Source organism: Oncorhynchus nerka, linkage group LG12 (assembly GCF_034236695.1).
Source record: "Oncorhynchus nerka isolate Pitt River linkage group LG12, Oner_Uvic_2.0, whole genome shotgun sequence".
NCBI classification, from domain to species: Eukaryota; Metazoa; Chordata; class Actinopteri; order Salmoniformes; family Salmonidae; genus Oncorhynchus; species Oncorhynchus nerka.
Genome location: NC_088407.1, coordinates 33,894,648 through 33,914,888, shown reverse-complemented (window position 1 = coordinate 33,914,888; position 20,241 = coordinate 33,894,648). Strand labels below are relative to the sequence as shown.

The window sequence follows — 20,241 nt, the reverse complement described above, 5'->3', positions numbered from 1 at the left end:
TGTCAGTGTCTGTTGGTTCATCTAATGCTGTATGTCTGACCTCTGTTCTCCTGTTAACGTATGTGTGTGTGTGTGTGTGTGTGTGTCTGTCTGTATCTGAACGTGTGTCTGCCTCTGCATCCCCCCCCCCATTACTTCCACCCCTCGTACAGAGGCAACGGTGCTGAGCTACGACGGCAGCATGTACCTGAAGATCATCATCCCGGGGACCATGCACACCGAGGCAGAGGACGTGGCGCTGCGGTTCATGTCCCAACGGGCATTCGGTCTCCTCGTGGCCACCACCTCCAAAGAGTCAGCTGACACCCTGAGGCTAGAGTTGGACGGTGGCAGGGTCAAGCTGACTGTCAACCTAGGTAACCCATGGCAACCCCACCATGACCTCGGCAACCCCATTCTCGTACCCCTTCCGTCAAGCTCCATCTCCACCACCTAAACATGAGCCTTTGTCTGTTACTGCAAGCCCGTCTCCGGTCTCTGCCTCCCTGGGTAGATCTACTCCTGTACCCCCTCTGCTTACCCATGGTTCTGTTTCTCCCGTGGTCCCTGTGGAGAGACCTCTAGCCTGAAGATAAAGGGGTTTGGTTGTTCACAGTCTTCCAGTAGGGGGCGCTATAGAGAATGGTAAAGCCAGAGCCGTTATGGTCCATAGACTACTCTAACATCATTCTAGATGAGTAGAACACATATAGAGGCTGGAAGGCAGTGATACAGAAACATATTACCCTACAGCACTAAGCCTTTGACTATAGTTTGGACTCCTGGCAGACTGTTGCGACCTATGGCACTGATAACGGTGCCTGCCACTTGAAGGGAGAGAGTTCACAGTAGGAGTAGGGGAGAAACAAGGCCCAGGTGCACCCTGGGATACAGGAGTGTGGGCCACCGACTTAAAGACATGAGGATGGTTCCTCCAATAATGCCACACCGTATCCATTCTATTCATCTTGTTTTCTCTCTCTCTCTCTCTCTCTGACTCTTTCTCCATTTCTCTATCACACTCTCAAAGTTTCTGTCTCTCTCGCTCGCTCTCTCATCTCTCACTTGGCCAAGGCTCAGACGATGGAACTTTTCATCCCTTCAATGGCCTGTATGTCTGCGGCCCTCGGATCAAACAGTCAGAGAGACCGGCTCACAGCCCAGTGTTGTCCCACAGCGACGCACACACACACACACACACACACACACACACACACACACACACACACACACGCACAAGCACGCGCACGCACACACACGCACACACACACACACACACACACACACACACACACACACACACACACACTCGCACGCACACACACACACACAGACACGTTCTGTGATGTAGCTGACTCTGCCTTTGCCATGCTGCTCAGCCCTGCGCCAGAGGACCGACACACAGACCCAAGTCCACCTTGGCCCAGAACAATCAGCCCCAGCCAAACACATCGTTTATCTTAGCTAATGAGGCTAAATGCTAATCCATAGCGCTAATGTATCCAAATGAGCCAGATGATAGTTTACCCGAACATCCTTCCCTAGATCCTCCTCTTAATTTCTGCCTAGATCACTCCCTCACTTCCCCGAATCAGACCATACTCAGAGGTGTCATATCCACATCAACATTTATATTAATTGCTAGTTTAGAGGAAATCTATTTTTTTCTCAGTTGGAGGTGGAATTTCTTTTAGAACCAGAGGAGGACTCCTTACCATATTCCCCAAGATAATTAAAAGATGAGTTCATTGATCAATATGAAACAGTGTACAGGGACACTGCATGATCAGATGATCAATATACAATTAGTTGGTTTAATTGATCATTCTGCAGTCTGTGACGTAGGCACACACGTGTAAATAGTAATGCATGTTTTCCTTTCGTTCAAACTCCATCACAATCACATTGACCGCACTCACACAAGCTGTGGACAATCTAATTTCTCATTAGGTGATGTTGTCATTGAGGAATGACAAATGACCTTTTTAATGTCAGTATCAGACACAGAATCCCAATAACAGTGAGCCTGGTCCATGGCTGTTTGAGTCCACTATTCTGTAGCGGTTGACAGCTCGAGACCACGCCTCAGCCACAGCCACATGCACACGCATCCTGTCACCACCAGGGGGCAGAAGAGAATACTAACTCGACAATGGAGCTCCACCATTTTACCATGTGCGGTCAGAAGACATGCATTTCAGAGAAAGCTGTTGTAGAATAAAGCTAGAGTTAGTGCTTGTATAGCATATTCTAGCATATCTAGAATATTATAGCATATCCTGATATAGGTGTGTGTGCACTTGGCTTACTGTGACTGGGGTGTGCAGATCACCCTTTCCTAATATTGCTGCTGTTGGTTTCCATACCCGAGGGGCTACAAAAGGCAAGCTGTTTCTAACCCACCATCACATTGTTGGCACTCGGTTAACCCATTTCTGATAAAAAAAAAGCCACTGTAGGGAATAGGAATAACGGAACACACTTAATAATCGCCGACTCTCGCTTGGACTAACACGCCAGTGACTGAAATGGTGAATTGACTCTGTCTCTCTCCATATCTACTGACCCAATGCGCTTCGATCGACGATGTCCACTGTTTCCACGTTCAGTCGCGCCCACGATGTCATCACACGTGGAATTGATGACCTTGCTGTACGCGCTCCACACGTCATCTTTGTCTATCTAGCACGAGAGATCAAGAGTCGGGATTACTTGAAAAACGCACGTTTCTCATCCTCCGCTTATTGAATGGGCTTGGTTCCCTGGCCATCAAGTGCCGCCAAGTAGACCTACAGCTCCAGAGAGTCATTGTACCAATGATTGGGTGAATATCTTGCCTTCTGTAGCGCATTGGGACTGGGTGGGTTTTGAATGGTGGCTGCAGGGACTGAGGGAGGGATGGGGGTGATGACGGAGGTGTGGAAAAGGAAAAGGGTGATCCTGACTCGTAGCTCTGTCCCCGGATGGTGGTCCCTAGCGAAATGCCTGGTTGTCTGCAGAATGTACCTTGAAGGATGTAAAATGTTATTATCTCTCTCTCTCTCTCTTTTCTTCTCCTTTCTCTCCTGTCTCTTTATTTGATTTGACCTCACCATCTCGCTCTCTCTCCCGCCAGATTGTATCAGGATAGACTGTAACCTCAGTAAGTGGTTTATTATATGCATTTCTAAGACTTATATCACTGTGCCACTGTCTTCTGTATGATGTGTCCCCCCCATAAAATGCTGCCGTTCCCCTTACGTCATACAAGTGATCACTCTATCACTATGTCTCTCTCTCTTAGCCATCTCTCTCTTAGCCATCTCTCTCTTAGCCATCTCTCTCTCTTAGCCATCTCTCTCTCTTAGCCATCTGTCTCTCTCTCTTAGCCATCTCTCTCTCTCTTAGCCATCTCTCTCTCTTAGCCATCTCTCTCTCTCTTAGCCATCTCTCTCTCTCTTGGCCATCTCTCTCTCTCTTAGCCATCTCTCTCTCTCTTAGCCATCTCTCTCTCTCTTAGCCATCTCTCGCTCTTAGCCATCTCTCTCTCTTAGCCATCTCTCTGTCTCTTAGCCATCTCTCTCTCTTAGCCATCTCTCTCTCTTAGCCATCTCTCTCTCTCTCTTAGCCATCTCTCGCTCTTAGCCATCTCTCTCTCTTAGCCATCTCTCTCTCTCTCTTAGCCATATCTCTCTCTTAGCCATCTCTCTCTCTTAGCCATCTCTCTATCTTAGCCATCTCTCTCTCTCTTAGCCATCTCTCTCTCTTAGCCATCTCTCTCTTAGCCATCTCTCTCTCTTAGCCATCTCTCTCTCTCTTAGCCATCTCTCTCTCTCTTAGCCATCTCTCTCTCTTAGCCATCTCTCTCTCTTAGCCATCTCTCTCTCTCTCTTAGCCATCTCTCTCTCTCTTAGCCATCTCTCGCTCTTAGCCATCTCTCTCTCTTAGCCATCTCTCTGTCTCTTAGCCATCTCTCTCTCTTAGCCATCTCTCTCTCTTAGCCATCTCTCTCTCTCTCTTAGCCATATCTCTCTCTTAGCCATCTCTCTCTCTTAGCCATCTCTCTATCTTAGCCATCTCTCTCTCTTAGCCATCTCTCTCTCTTAGCCATATCTCTCTTAGCCATCTCTCTCTCTTAGCCATCTCTCTCTCTCTTAGCCATCTCTCTCTCTTAGCCATCTCTCTCTCTCTCTTAGCCATCTCTCTCTCTCTTAGCCATCTCTCTCTCTGTTAGCCATCTCTCTCTCTCTTAGCCATCTCTCTCTCTCTTAGCCATCTCTCTCTCTTAGCCATCTCTCTCTCTCTCTCTTAGCCATCTCTCTCTCTCTCTTAGCCATCTCTCTCTCTCTTAGCCATCTCTCTCTCTTAGCCATCTCTCTCTCTCTTAGCCATCTCTCTCTCTCTTAGCCATCTCTCTCTCTCTTAGCCATCTCTCTCTCTCTTAGCCATCTCTCTCTCTTAGCCATCTCTCTCTCTCTTAGCCATCACTCTCTCTCTTAGCCATCTCTCTCTCTCTTAGCCATCTCTCTCGGATCATTTAGGCTTTTTAATCAGCTCTCGGTCTTATCATTCTGTCATGTTTATTTCCGCCTCTGAGACGACACTAGGATTTTCCTTTTCCATTCCGTGATGCACTTCTCTTATCAATCCCCTCTCCCATTTCCTTCTTTCAGTTAGTTCCCCCGTTGTTGTCCTTTAGTCCGTCAGTCTCCTTATATTCCCTCCTGCTCGTCTCAGCAACAGCTTTTGTAGGCAAATCTCTATCCTTTCCATTTCCGCTCAACAGCATGTCACTTTCTCTGCTCACACCACTCCGACACCGGTGAATTCACCCCTACGATTGAGGGTCCGTATGACTGTGCAGGTGTTAGTTCTCGCCCATAGCCGACTGAACACGCAGGTGAAGCTCCTCTGTTTTGGGGACATTGGGTGCAGCCAAAATGGCATCCTATTTCCCTATAGTGCACTGCATTTGACCAGGGCCCATAGGGCTAGCTAACGGTGAATAGGGTGCCATTTCAGACACGTTGTGTTCAGACAGGCTGTGGTAGCCCTTGCCAACCCAGTCTTTGGCGACCAGTCCTTTTACATATTTGGTGTATACTAACACCAGCACATCTGATTCAAATGAACAGGGGCCATGCTGAGGAGTTTATTTGTTTTAGGTGTGCTGGTGTTAGTATACATCATGTGACACGGCTGGTGGGTTGTAATGGCAACCTCCATTGAGGGCACTGCCCTCTAGGACAAAACATAGACACATTTATGAGAACAAACGAATGCATTTCAGCGCAGGCTGAGAGAACGACAGCAAACTGTCACTATTTAAATGTCAACAGACGAGGTAAGTGCAGCCCTAACTATGTCAAAAGAGAAACCTGCTTGGTGCGTTTGTTGTGCGAGTCTGACTGTCACTGAGTGCACAAATGTATTCCTTTTCCTCTTCTTTTTAACTATCTGTATGTATCTGTATTTTTTATGTGCTACAATCATTCCACATACGCAGAGCATAACTATATTCATGCCATCTCTACAAGCATACTGGCAGAGTCAGGAAATGATGAATAGTGTCATTCACTCTATCGCTGCTGGCGTGACGCACACTGAAATCATCCCTGCTAGGGTTTGAACACGACATGCAACCAACACAACACTAGATGTCCCCATAACACATGAAGTCGACTGTAGCTCTGAAAGAGGATTGAGAAGAAGTGTTAGTTCTATTCCAGCAGAGGGCACAACACACACACACACACACACACACACACACACAGCCGTCTCTCAATAAATAAGGGAATGACTTATTTATGATGAATGATGTTTTTGGGAAGAGTTCTGGAGAGGAATGGTATTACAGTAATTTGATAGAACACAGAAAGGACTATCCAGGTTATTCTTCCCTAAGACGTCGAAGAAGTTGATCGGCCCATGGAAGCTCTACTCCTTCTCCTTACCTCAGATTCAGTCGTATTTCTGCTGTATGGCACGCGTTCTAATCATATAGCCTGTATGCCAATTACTCCTTATGTGAATCAAGTTCTGCCCTTAGTCATGTCCTGTAACCCATTGCGTCCCAAATGGCACCCATATTCCCTATTGCTGCACTACTTTTGACCAGAGCCCTGAATGAAATTAGGGTGCCATTTTGGATGTAGGCAGTACAGTATGTGTCAATTGCTCCCTATGGGAATTGTGGTCATTCTAACCCTTAGTCATATCTGGTAACCCACTGAAGCTGCGTTTACACAGGCAGCCCAAATATGATATTTTAGCCAATTCTAGGCAAAAGATCTGATCTAATTGGTTAATAGACCGATTAGTGGCAAAAGAAAATGGACATTAGTGTGTTTTTACAGGAGGTGAATGAGAGTTAGCCTGTCGGCCAGCCAGGTTAGGTCAGCAATTAAACTGCTGTATCAGTACGGAGGGTGATATTTCACCACCTCACAGCACTCTGGGATGACATGTATTGTGACACATGGTGAGTGTCACGTTCGATGTATGGAGGAGACCAAGGCGCAGCGGGAGATGAATACATCTTATTTTAATGAAGACGAAGAAACACTTAAACAAACTACAAAAACAACAAAACGAACACGAAGCTAAATATAGTACTGACACAGGCAACTAACACATATATCACCCATGTCACACCCTGACCTAACCAAAATAATAAAGAAAACAAAGAATACTAAGGTCAGGGCGTGACAGTGAGCAATGTGGCGCTCTCAAGACCCCTCTGTAAATGTCACGCCCTTTGGTCTGTCCACCTGCACACACACACACACACACACACACACGCACGCACGCACGCACGCACGCACACACACACACACACACACACACACATTCACTGTAGAGCATAGGCACATACGCACATATACACACACTGAAGAGAGACGTTTACACGCGCACACACACATACATAGACACAAACACAGGGGCACAGGAACTTACAGACTCTGTATCTGTCAGTGCGTGTGTGTTGCCCTGCGCTGAGCTCTGAGTCATGACTCCGCATTCCCCTACATCCCACAGTATCACACAGAGGGCGTCAGCGCCATAGCACGGTGATGGAGGGACAGATACTAGCATGGGTATTGAAAAACAAGTATTGTATACAATCTAGGCTGAATAGGTAAAGGCGTGTACACCAAACCAAAATATAAATGCTACGTGTAAAGTGTTGATCCCATGTTTCGTGAGCTGAAATACAATGTTATTTCTCAAACAGGTTATACACAAAATGGTTTACATCACCTGTTAGTGAGCATTTCTCCTTTGCCATCCACTTGACAGGTGTGGCTGATCAGGAAGCCGTTTAAACAGCAAGATCATTACACAGGTGCACATTGTCCTGGAGACAACAAAAGACCACTCTAAAATGTGCAGTTTTGTCGGGCAACACAATGCCACAGATGTCTCAGTCAATCAATCAAATGTATTTATAAAGCCCTTCGTACATCGGCCGATGTCACAAAGTGCTCTACAGAAACCCAGCCTAGAACCCCAAACAGCAAGCAATGCAGGTGTAGAAGCACGGTGGCTAGGAAAAACTCCCTAGAAAGGCCAGAACCTAGGAAGAAACCTAGAGAGGGACCAGGCTATGATGGCACTTCTGGCTGTGTCGGGTGGAGATTATAACAGAACATGACCAAGATGTTCAAATATTCATAGATGACCAGCATGGTCAAATAATAATAATCACAGTGGTTGTCAAGGGTGCAACAGGTCAGCACCTCAGGAGTAAATGTCAGTTGGCTTTTCATAGCCGATCATTCAGAGTATCTCTACCGCTCCTGGTGTCTCTAGAGAGTTGAAAACAGCAAGTCTGGGACAGGTAGCACATCCGGTGAACAGGTCAGGGTTCCATAGCCGCAGACAGAACAGTTGAAACTCAAGTTTTGAGAGAACGTGCAATTGGCATGCCTACTTCAGGAATGTCGGCCAGAGCTGTTGACAGGGAACTGAATGTTCATTTCTTTACCATAAGCCGCCTACAACATTATTTGTGAAAATTTTGCAGCACGTGTAACGGCCTCACAACCGCAGACCACGTGTATGGCGTTGTCTGGGCGAGCTGTTTACTGATGTCAACGTTGTGAACAGAGTGCCCCATGGTGGTGGTGGGGTTATGATATGGGCAGGCATAAGGTACAGACAATGAACACAATTGCATTTTATCGATGGCGATTTGAATGCACAGAGATACCGTGACGAGATCCTGAGGCGCATTGTCGTGCCATTCAACCACCACCACACCCCATGTTTCAGCATGATAATGCACGGCCCCATGTCGCAAGGATCTGTACACAGTTCCTGGTAGCTGAAAATGTTCCAGTTCTTCAATGGCCTGCGTACTCACCAGACATGTCACCCGTTGAGCATGTTTGGGATGCTCTGGATCAACATGTACGACGGCGTGTTCCAGTTCCCGCCAATATCCAGTGACTTCGCACAGCCATTATAAAGGAGTGGAACAGCATTCCCAAGCCACAATCAACAGCCTGATCAACTCAATGCGAAGGAGATGTGTTGCGCTGCATGAGGCAAAAGGTGGTCACACCAGATACTGACAACTTTTCCAATCCACGCCCCTACCTTTTTTGAAGGTATCTGTGACCAACAGATGCATATCTGTATTCTCAGTCATGTGAAATCCCTAGATTAGAGACAAATTCATTTATTTCAATTGACTGTTTTCCTTTTATGAACTGTAACTCCGTAAAATCTTTAATATTGTTGCAATTTGCGTTTATATTTCTGTTCAGTACAGTTATTGTTATAAAACAGTATTCATTTGTATTGGCATGTGTACAGTTGAAGTTGGAAGTTTACATACACTTAGGTTGGAGTCATTAAAAGTCATTTTTCAACCACTCCACAAATTTCTTGTTAACAAACTATAGTTTTCGCAAGTCGGTTAGGACATCTACTTTGTGCATGACACAAGTCATTTTTCCAACAATTGTTCACAGACAGATTATTTCACTTATAATTCACTGTATCACAATTCCAGTGGGTCAGAAGTTTACATACACTAAGCTGACTGTGTCTTTAAACAGCTTGGAAAATTCCAGAAAGTTATGTGATGGCTTTAGAAGATTCTGATAGGCTAATTGACATCACTTGAGTCAATTGGAGGTGTACCTGTGGATGTATTTCAAGGCCTAGCTTCAAACTCAGTGCCTCTTTGATTGACATCGTGGGAAAATCAAAAGAAATAAGCCAAGACCTCAGAAAACAAATTGTAGACCTCCACAAGTCTGGTTCATCGTTTTGAGCAATTTACAAATGCCTGAAGGTACCACGTTTATCTGTACAAACCGCTCAGGAAGGAGACGCGTTCTGTCTTCTAGAGATGAATGTACTTTGGTGCAAAAAGCGCAAATCAATCCCAGAACAACAGCAAAGGACCTTGTGAAGATGCTGGAGGAAACAGGTACAAAAGTATCTATATCCACAGAAAAATGAGTCCTATATTGACATAACCTGAAAGGCCGCTCAGCAAGGAAGAAGCCACTGCTCCAAAACCGCCATAAAAAAGCTAGACTACGGTTTGCAACTGCACATGGGGACAAAGATCGTACTTTTTGGAGAAATGTTCTCTGGTCTGATGAAACAAAAATATAACAGTTTGGCCATAATGACCATCGTTATGTTTGGAGGAAAAAGGGGGGGCTTGCAAGCCGAAGAACACCATCCCAACCGTGAAGCACGGGGGTTTAAGCGTCATGTTGTGGGGGTGCTTTGCTGCAGGAGGGACTGGTGCACTTCACAGAATAGATGGCATCCTGAGGTAGGAAAATTCTGTGGGTATATTGAAGCAACATCTCAAGACATCAGTCAGGAAGTTAAAGCTTGGTCGCAAATGAGTCTTACAAATGGACAACGAACCCAAGCATACTTCCAAAGTTGTGGCAAAATGGCTTAAGGACAACAAAGTCAAGGTATTGGAGTGGCCATCACAAAGCCCTGGCCTTAAACCTATAGAAAATGTGTGGGCAAAACTGAAAAAGCATGTGCGAGCAAGGAGGCCTACAAACCGAACTCAGTTACACCAGCTCTGTCAGGAGGAATGGGCCACAATTCACCCAACTTATTGTGGGAAGTTACCCGAAACATTTGACCCAAGTGAAACAAGTTAAAGGCAATGCTACCAAATACTAATTGAGTGTATGTAAACTTCTGACCCACTGGAAATATGATGAAAGAAATCAAATCTGAAATAAATCATTCTCTCTACTATCATTCTGACATTTCACATTCTTAAAATAAAGTGGTGATCCTAAGACAGGGAATTTTTACGAGGATAAAATGTCAGGAATTGTGAAAAACTGAGTTTAAATGTATTTGGCTAAGGTGTATGTAAACTTCTGACTTCAACTGTAAGTATGTATTCTTATATAGGCATGTAGCAGTACAAAGGGAGGCATTTAAAGTTATACAGATGTGCATGTGGAAGTATTTTATGATTGGCTGTTATGGTAGTAGTCCACACTACAGTACAGTTCATTTGAAGTTTGGACATGTGTTGACATTGGCACGCATAATAGTTTTATTTCACCCAATGCTCTGATGAAATTCAGTTCTCGTTTAAGGCAATTTAACGCTTGAGTGACGGTCCGAGCTTAATTCAATGTCCTCATCTTCTCTGAACTCTCTTCAGGGCCAAACTCGTTGCAAGCAGCCTTCTGTAGAAAATGATGGCGGTTTTTAGGACAGTTGTCTTTGTTTTTGCACCCATTGCAATCAGATGCACTCTTTATGAAATGAACATAACACCAACAATTATACCAACAATGTATGTCCGATTTTTACTGTAGATGTCTGTACCGTTCTCCAAGATATACAATGTACAGAGAGACACGTGAAAAGATGGGTGCGCTGTGCTACTGTCGGGACCTGGGCTATAACATGTCTAAAACATTAGTAAGACATGTTTTGAAGATGTTCGCAAATATCAATGTGTCCTCATAGTCTCTTCATTTCGTTTTCGCACATTTTCTGCACCCTGCATGTTTAAATATGAAATGAACCAAATGCCTCTTAAAATGTTAAACAGAAATGACCTAATAAAGTAGTGCTTTGAAGCATCAACTTCAAAGGAATACATAATCAGAGCATTTTCCTAACTAGAGCTGAAATGGAATGAGCTTGGGTATGCAGTGGATGTGTGTGTGTGTGTGTGTGTGTGTGTGTGTGTGTGTGTGTGTGTGTGTGTGTGTGTGTGTGTGTGTGTGTGTGTGTGTGTGTGTGTGTGTGTGTGTGTGTACGTGCTTGCTTGCATGTTTGTGTCATAGCCATCTTTATAGTAGCTTTTGCAATCGGGTTAACTTCAGTGTCACTTTTCTCCTTTTTATTTTGAAGACTTACATATAAAGCTTCTGATATTGCTATTCCCTGCCATTGAAAAGCAGATCTATGTATTGCTTCTACACTGTAGCTTATATTCAGTTTCTTAGTGTTAGGCAGTATTTTGGCAGTGAATCACCCTATGCACTAATGAAATGTTCCTACATGTGCCTAGGTGATACACGGCAGCCATTTTGTGCTGAGGCACTAGTCAGACATCAATGTGCTGTGCAGCCGAGGCCAAACACCTTCCCTATGGAGACGTCTGGCTTTAACAGAGACATTATTGTGAGCTGTTGATATCATCGGTTTATAGATGTTTTCTAGATTTATATCACTTTAATAAAAATAGCAGTTTGAGAGTGTTTTGTGAGGCATCACTAGCTATGTTTCCATGAACTTGTCCAGGGATTTTTTTGTTGTTGTTGTCGACATTTAGAAAGTTTGAGTGGATAAATAAATGCGATAATTGCCTGCTAGGGTGGATTTCCATTTCACTATATTGTGTCGTTCAAAACGTGCTGGACATAACGACGTCACACCTAAAAAAAAACATTTTTTCTTAAAAACCTATACTGTCCAATAAAAATGTAGTGGTTGAAGTGTTTCCATTAACCATTTAGGCAAATTGTGCATTAATACATTGTCGACAGACAGCTATCTGTTTCATGTCTTACAGTAGGTAGCCCGTAAAAGCCAGCATGGATAGAATGCAATAATTGACAAATATTTGCCATATTCTAATAATTCTCATGTCCGTGCCATGGTGAAACTCATGTAGATCGGAAATAATTGGATGGTGAAACTTGCCAGCCAACCAGAAAAGCAAGGCGAAGCAATTCAGGCAATCCTTGTCCTGCAAAGATTTTTTTTTTACAGAAAGTAAAAAACATATATTTAGCAAGCAATAGGTATTTAGAATTAAATGTGGAGTGGACCTTTATAGTTTCATGACAAAAATGATTTCACAATCATAATTTATTCCCAAACCGTTTCCAAAATCTTACAAAAGAAATATCCACCCCTGTCGAATGGATTAAAAAAAATGTTGTCCATGGTCAGAAAATGTTTCCTATGTCTGCCGTTTCCAAAACACATCGCTTATTTTTGTTGTTGTTGCGACATTGCTTTTGTCGAATAAACCTGAGTAAACGGAACCCTGCCTAATGTAACTTTTTCAAAATGCCCTTTTCGAAGCTACTCCAGTAGTAAGGGAAAACTAGTCTTCAGTGAAGTGACAAATACTCAGTGTCAAAATGGATGTTATGCCCAGTTGCCCATAAGTAAAGGGTCATGTGGAGAGTCAAAACCAAGTCTTAAAGGGGGCCAGTCTGTAGAATGACGCATAATAAGACCAGAAGACTGACTGTGACCTAATTATTTATTTTTTTGTACCTTGTGTACCCGCCTCAGTGTTCTTCCTGTCTGGAAATGTTCCTCCATTGTGTCTCTGTCAGACCCATTACCTCACACTATTCACCCAAAACAGAGAGCAACAGAGAGATGGGGTTAGGAGGTGAAAAGGAAAGGAAGGAGGGGTGGCGGAGAGGAGACATAAAAAGGCAAACAGTCACTCAGAGAGAGATACAGAACGAAGGGATGAGGACCCAGACAGACAAACGACAACAGAAGAAAGGGCGAGAGTGGGTTACATACAGAGAGAATGTGAAAGGTGGCGGTGGTGAAACAAGCCGTTTGGGAGATTTAAGGAGGGTGGCACGATGCCCGTGGACTCTCTCTCCCTCCATTTACCTCTCTCCCCTTGACTTATGGCAACGGGGCTCCCTGCCCACTAGTCCTGCATGGGCCACAGAAGATTATTCACCTGTCCCCACCTACTACCGTCTTTGACTAACCTAATGGCTTGGTATTACAGCAACCATCTCCTTGGGGTGTGTCTCAATACTCATATATGGCTTCCTTTCCTTGTATACTTTTAACACAAACAAGTGAAAGGATTTCATAGGCTTTTAGGCCATGCCACATCAGTGATCATGGTGTAGACAGGAAAGGAAGCCACTTTATACTATTGAGATGCACCCTTTTTCCTATTAGTACTCATCCCATATGGTGCGACGGAAGTAAAGGAAACCCCTTTTCACTGTTGAGATATACCCCGCATCTCAACCTGCATGGTGAGATGGCAGCCCTTTCAACCCAATAGGCTGACATAGAGACAGGTTAGATCTGGGCTTGTTATGAGAGGTGAAATGAGAGGAGCAACAGCACATTGTCTGGGTTCACACTCCCTCAGCAGAATGATCGGGTCTCCCAGGGCAACGCTGCTGCTGCTGCATGCTGGGAGATGCGGTCCAAATCAACTAAATCCACCAGGAACCTTCCTGGAGAGGGAAAGAGAGGCGGAAAGAGCAAGAGAGAGAGAACGATGAAGAGATGGGGAGATGAGAGGGAAAGAAAGAGGAGATGAAAGAAAGAGCAGAGATACATTTCTCACCTCTTTCGCCATTTACGATCAATCACTCTTCATCATGACTCTCATTTTTGCCTCCCCCCGCCGTCTGCCCTCTTCAATGCTGGGCTAGATATCGACAGCTTTTATCTCATTGTGCATTCTAACAGGCACCACACACCATACAGTGAGGGTGGAGAAGGAGAGGAGAACAGTCTCATGTCAGCCCCCCGGCCCTCCTCGCTCCCTTATCACGGTAATTGGCGCATAGGGTCACTACGACGGGCCATGGATAATCATGGCTGGGGGTCATACCCCGTGTGGCCGCCCCGCCCGTGCCCCTCACTCCTCTGTATCCTCCCTCGCCAAAGCGGCTAATCAAGCCGTGTTTTGGACCCGGCTGCCGGGAGTGTTTTACTGTGGTGGTAGGATGCGACAGTGTCCTCGACTGACTGCAAGCCTAACCTACTTTCCCAAGAGAGAGAGAGAGATGGCATTAAAAAGGAGGTCTGCTATTGTTTTCAATATGGAAATAAACGAGAGGGGGAGGAAGAGAGAGGGGGATCTGGGGCCCGTTCAGCGGGACGTCACATTTTGGAACGTTCAGATATAGAAACAGACTATGTAGAACAAACATGACTCTCTGACATGTAGAATAAGGAACCACATTGGCTCTATTCATGCCAATTCGATCTGCAACATTTGACAACGTTTGTCAACTGAACATGGCCCTTCTCTGTTTTCAAAATGAAAATACTGAGGATGAGGCAAGGGAGGGAGGGATAGTGGGGGAGGTGGGGTAATGAAGAGCGAGAGTAGAGAGGTAGAGAAGGGGGAATGGAGAGAAAGAAATTGAGAGAGGGAGAACCGAGCGAGAGAGGATCTTGATTTGGCTGCCTGCTTGTGTTTATATCACCACCATCCCCTGCTCGTCGCGTCTTTCATCTCGGTGGTCGCGCTCGCTGTTAGCAGACAGGCGCCATTAAATCTGGCTGCACAAGACACACACACACACACACACACACACACACACACACACACACACACACACACACACACACACAGACACAGACACACATACATACACACACACACACACACACACACACACACACACACACACACACACACACACACACACACACACACACACACACACACACACACACACACACACACACACACACACACACACACACTTCATTAGATCTAAGATAGGCCCTGCACTCTTTTGAGTGCTCCAGATAGTAAATATGATATCACAGGGATAAGGAGACAAATACGATCAACGTCAAAGACAGCCTGATCCTTATCTCTGGGGGAAAAGCAGAGTCAAGCAAAGTAAAGCAACTCTCTATCACGCTACGGAAATCACTTTTAACCCTCAAAGCAGCATATTCTTACACATCTGCCTTCTAATGCTGTTTGACTGAAACATAGAGAGAGACGTGCCCAGATGGGTTCCAAGTCTGTCCGTCGTATATCGTAGAATCCCAATCCACCTCCGCTCCTCTTAAACAATGTTATTCACCAGATGATAAAACAAATGCATTCAATGTTTATCGTCCGCTACAAAACCATATGGGCCCTATTAAATGCCGGGACACACTGCACGGTGAGCATTATAGTTATGGGAAGAGGGCTTATGCACAAGTACAGCACGGTATCCCGCACAGCTTTGCCCAGAAATGATTTCTGGTTGAAATGGTGCAGGGCTCCATTTTTGAACAAAGACACTCCACAATCTGAAAGTCAATGAGTTAGGTTAATTATACAGTTTGTGGTTGTGAATCCAGAAAATGTACCCCTGGGTCTTTTAAATAAGCTATTATTTGCATAGCCCTGCTACCTCCATGAATTACATGTAAGGGCATAAGAAATGGCTACAGCATGCATGGAGTCGTTTGAGCTATTAGGTATAAATACAGGTCTTGTCCAGAGGGTTTGCTGGAGCAAATGTATACTGTATCAGTTAGGGCTTCAATGGAAAAGATTTGCATTTCAGGGAAAGTGTTTTTAACTGCTGTAGAAGAAGAATTATAACTGTAGGAGAATGATCTGTAGGAGAATGATCTGTAGGAGAATGATCTGTAGGATAATGATCTGTAGGAGAATGATCTGTAGGATAATGATCTGTAGATTAATGATCTGTAGGAGAATGATCTGTAGGAGAGTGATCTGTAGATTAATGATCTGTGGGAGAATGATCTGTAGGAGAATGATCTGTAGGAGAGTGATCTGCAGGATAATGATCTGTAGGATAATGATCTGTAGGAGAATGATCTGTAGGAGAGTGATCTGTAGATTAATGATCTGTAGGAGAATGATCTGTAGGAGAATGATCTGTAGGAGAGTGATCTGCAGGATAATGATCTGTAGGAGAATGATATGTAGGAGAGTGATCTGTAGGAGAATGATCTGTAGGAGAGTGATCTGTAGATTAATGAACTGTAGGAGAATGATCTGTAGGAGAATGCTCTGTAGATTAATGATCTGTAGGAGAATGATCTGTAGGAGAATGATCTGTAGGAGAGTGATCTGCAGGATAATTTGTAAGTCGCTCTGGATAAGAGCGTCTGCTAAATTACTTAAATGTAAATGTAAATAATGATCTGTAGGAGAATGATCTGTAGGAGAATGATCTGTAGGAGAGTGATCTGCAGGAGAATGACCTGTAGGAGAGTGATCCGTAGGAGAGTGATCTGTAGGAGAATGATCTGTAGGATAATGATCTGTAGGAGAATGATCTGTAGGAGAATGAACTGTAGGAGAATGATCTCCTATACAGTGCGGTCGGTAAGTATTCAGACCCCTTTACTTTCTCCACATTTTGTTACGTTACAGCCTCATTCTAAAACTTTAAAATAAAAACTTGTACATTTACACATGATACCCCATAATGACAAAGCAAGAACAGGTTTTTAGAAATACCTGCAAAAGTATAAAAACATTTCAAAATGGAAATATCACAGTTACATAATTATTCAGACCCTTTACTCAGTACTTTGTTGAAGCACCTTTGGCAGCGATTACAGCCTCGAGTCTTCTTGAGTATGACGTTACAAGCTTGGAACACCTGAATTTGGGGAGTTTCTCCCATTCTTCTCTGCAGATCCTCTCAAGCTCTGTCAGGATGGATAGGGAGCGTTGCGGAACAACTACTTTCAGGTCTCTCCAGAGATGTTCAAGTCCGGGCTCTGGCTGGGTCACTCAAGGACATTCAGAGACTTGTCCCGAAGCCACCTGCATTGTCTTGTCTGTGTGCTTAGGGTCGTTGTTCTGTTAGAAGGTGAACCTTCGCCCCAGTTTGAGGATCTGAGTGCTCTGGAGCAGGTTTTCATCAAGGATCTATCTCTACTTTGCTCCATCCATCTTTCCCTCGATCCTGACTAGTCTCCCAGCTCCTGCCACTGAACAACATTTTTTATTTATTTTTCACCTTTATTTAACCAGGTAGGCAAGTTGAGAACAAGTTCTCATTTACAATTGCGACCTGGCCAAGATAAAGCAAAGCAGTTTGACACATACAGTCCATAATACAGTAGAAACAAGTATATATACGATGTGAGCAAATGAGGTGAGATAAGGGAGGTAAAGGCAAAACATCCCCACAGCATGATGCTTCCACCACCATGCTTTTACCATAGGGATGGTGCCAGGTGTCCTCCAGGTGTGACACTTGGCATTCAGGCCAAAGAGTTCAATCTTGGTTTCAGAGAATCTTATTTCCCATGGGGAGTCCTTTAGGTGAATTTTTGCAAACTGCAAGCGGGCTGTCATGTGCCTTTTACTGAGGAGTGGCTTTCGTCTGGCCACTCTACCATAAAGGACTGATTGGTGGAGTTCTGCAGAGAGGGTTGTCCTTCTGGAAGTTTCTCCCCTCTCCACAGAGGAACTCTGGAGCTCTGTCAGAGTGACCATTAGGTCACTTTGTCATTATGGAGTACTGGGTGTAGATATATGATGAAAAACATACATTTAATCAATTTTAGAATAAGGCTGTAACGTAACAAAATGTTGAAAAAGGTAGGTAGCCTAGTGGTTAGAGCATTGGACTAGTAACCGAACGGTTGCAAGTTCAAATCCCCGAGCTGGCAAGATACAAAATCTGTCGTTCTGCCCCTGAACAGGCAGTTAACCCACTGTTCCTAGGCTGTCATTGAAAATAAGAATTTGTTCTTAACTGACTTGCCTAGTAAAATAAAGGTTCAATTTTAAAAAATTAAAAAGCATTTCACTTTAAAGGTCGACACCTGTTGTATTTGGCGAATGTGACAAATAAACTTTGATTTGGCTTCTTAATGTAAGTACAAAAAGACAAAGGCTGTCAAAAGTCTGTCTCTCTTGCATCCTGTGACTTTCTCTCTCACTGTAGAATACACTGAAGACTGCCTTATTCAGGACAGCATTTACTCCAGAAACTAGCTTCTCATAGATACATTTGAATGCATCGCTAACTGTGCGTTGTTGGCTGTTATCACTGAGGCTTGTGCAATGGGCCTGGTTTAACAGACAACAGTGTGGTGTGTTAGGTCCAGCAGGGCTCCAGTGTGCCAGCCTGTCCTCCTGCTGTTTGAACAGGGGACGAGTAATCAACTGTGAAGGTTGTTGTGGAGCAAACAACCATTTAACCTATGACAACATTGGCCATGATCACCCAGCCAGGGCTGGACACAGGGAAGGAGAGATAGAGAGAGAGAGTGTATGCGCGTGTGTGCCCTTGCGTGTGTGTTTGTGAGTGCATGCATGCATGTTAGTTACAGTACATCTATATTTACCCTCTGTGTATGTGGGTATCGTGCATCACCCACTACATACCATTTTAATATGATGCCCATATAGTGGTAGCTTGTGGTACCATAACATGCTCTGCAAACACCCTGCCCACGCCCTGCCCATGCCCTGCCCAGCCCACACCCTGACTACGCCCTGCCCATGCCCTGCCCAGCCCACACCCAGCCCACACCCTGCCCACGCCCTGCCCACGCCCTGCCCATGCCCTGCCCAGCCCACACCCTGCCCACGCCCTGCCCATGCCCTGCCCAGCCTACACCCTGACCACGCCCTGCCCATGCCCTGCCCAGCCCACACCCTGACTACGCCCTGCCCACGCCCAGCCCACGACCACGCCCTGCCTATGCCCCAAGTTGACGTGCTACGCCCGCTGTGTCAGCTGGTGTGATTCCAACCTGAACGAACCCATCTGCTGCATAGCAGGCTGGCACGACAAACCCTCAGGGGGGGCAGAGCCATAGAATCATAGGAACATGAGACTGGGCATCAGACTAGGCGGCATGAGGTGGTGTGGCAAGTGTCCGGAGCTACTGCAGTCTAAACAATGTATACGCTAATCACACATCATGATCATAGATGGACTATATCAAGGGGCTACGCTGAATAAATTGATGGAATGTGGCTCTAGTATTTATAGAAAGGCCGAGAGAGGCAGAAATCAACACAAGTTCCAGTGTCCAAGCCAAAATACTGGGGTGCAATCATGAGCATAAACAGTGCATTAAATTATTGGAGAGGCTTGCATGAGGTTGGGGGGTGATAGAGAGATCAAGAGATTGCCAGGACCAGATTAGAGGCGGGGAGGAATAGAAGAGCTGGCACTGCTCAGGATGACCATGCGAGGGTAAGGAGAGAGTGATGGGAGTTGTCGAGGGGGATGGAGGGATGGTACTACTCTCTTCACAAACAACAGAAGGGGAGGATGCCAGATAACAGATGGGAGAGGACAGAGGGGGCACAGGGATGGCGAGAAAAGACTAGTGGCTTCACGCTTCACACACATACACACACAACACTTTCAGAAACACTCGTGTAACACATCGCACACACACACAGAAACATCAGACACACGCTTCCAGAAACACACATGCAAACACCTCCTCCCACACACACACACACACACACACACACACACAGCTTCCCTGTGGAGTGTTTTCTCATGCGACATCCTGGGCGTGGAGCCATCTGTAGGGGAAGCCATATTGCTGAATCGCCATCTCTGACTGGGTCTCCCTCCCTGTGCCAGAGACCTGATAACCTCCTCCTGCATTATACATTCGGCAGGGCCTCGCTTCTCTCTCTCTCTCTCTCTCTCTCTCTCTTTACCTTACTCTTTAGAGGCCTTCAATTATCACTCTCGATCTCTCTCACTCCCTGGGAGATCCTCAATTGCATACTCCTCACGTCCTCTCTCCTCGCCTCCTTCCCAAAACCCATCGGGTGAGAAAGCCAGAGGTCTGTCCCCTCTGACCCTCTCCAATGGGGTTTTAAGAAAAAGGCGAGGAGAGCGGAAAGAGGACGCGAGGTGTATGCAATTGAGACCCCCCCCCCCCCCCGTCTACCCACCTCTCTCCCCACTCAATTACTAGCTTGCTTGCTTGCTTTCTTTCTCTCGATCTATCTTGCTCTTCATTTTTTTTCTGTCCCACTCAGTGCCTCTGTACCCAGAATGAAGCTGCATATTGTCACAGAGGGTATTTTGTTAGGGCACAGCCTGTGTCACC

At 45.3% G+C, this 20,241-nt stretch overlaps 1 protein-coding gene across 1 annotated transcript in view; it reads left to right on the top strand.

Moving 5' to 3' along the window:
* The window catches only part of LOC115138164 (neurexin-2-like), a 599,118-nt gene that overhangs the window by 76,741 nt on the left and 502,136 nt on the right, over positions 1-20,241 (top strand). Inside the window, exons 6-7 of the mRNA XM_065025518.1 lie at positions 153-356; positions 3,095-3,118. Of these exons, the coding sequence (XP_064881590.1) occupies positions 153-356; positions 3,095-3,118 (228 nt within the window). The remainder of the gene's footprint in view (positions 1-152; positions 357-3,094; positions 3,119-20,241) is intronic.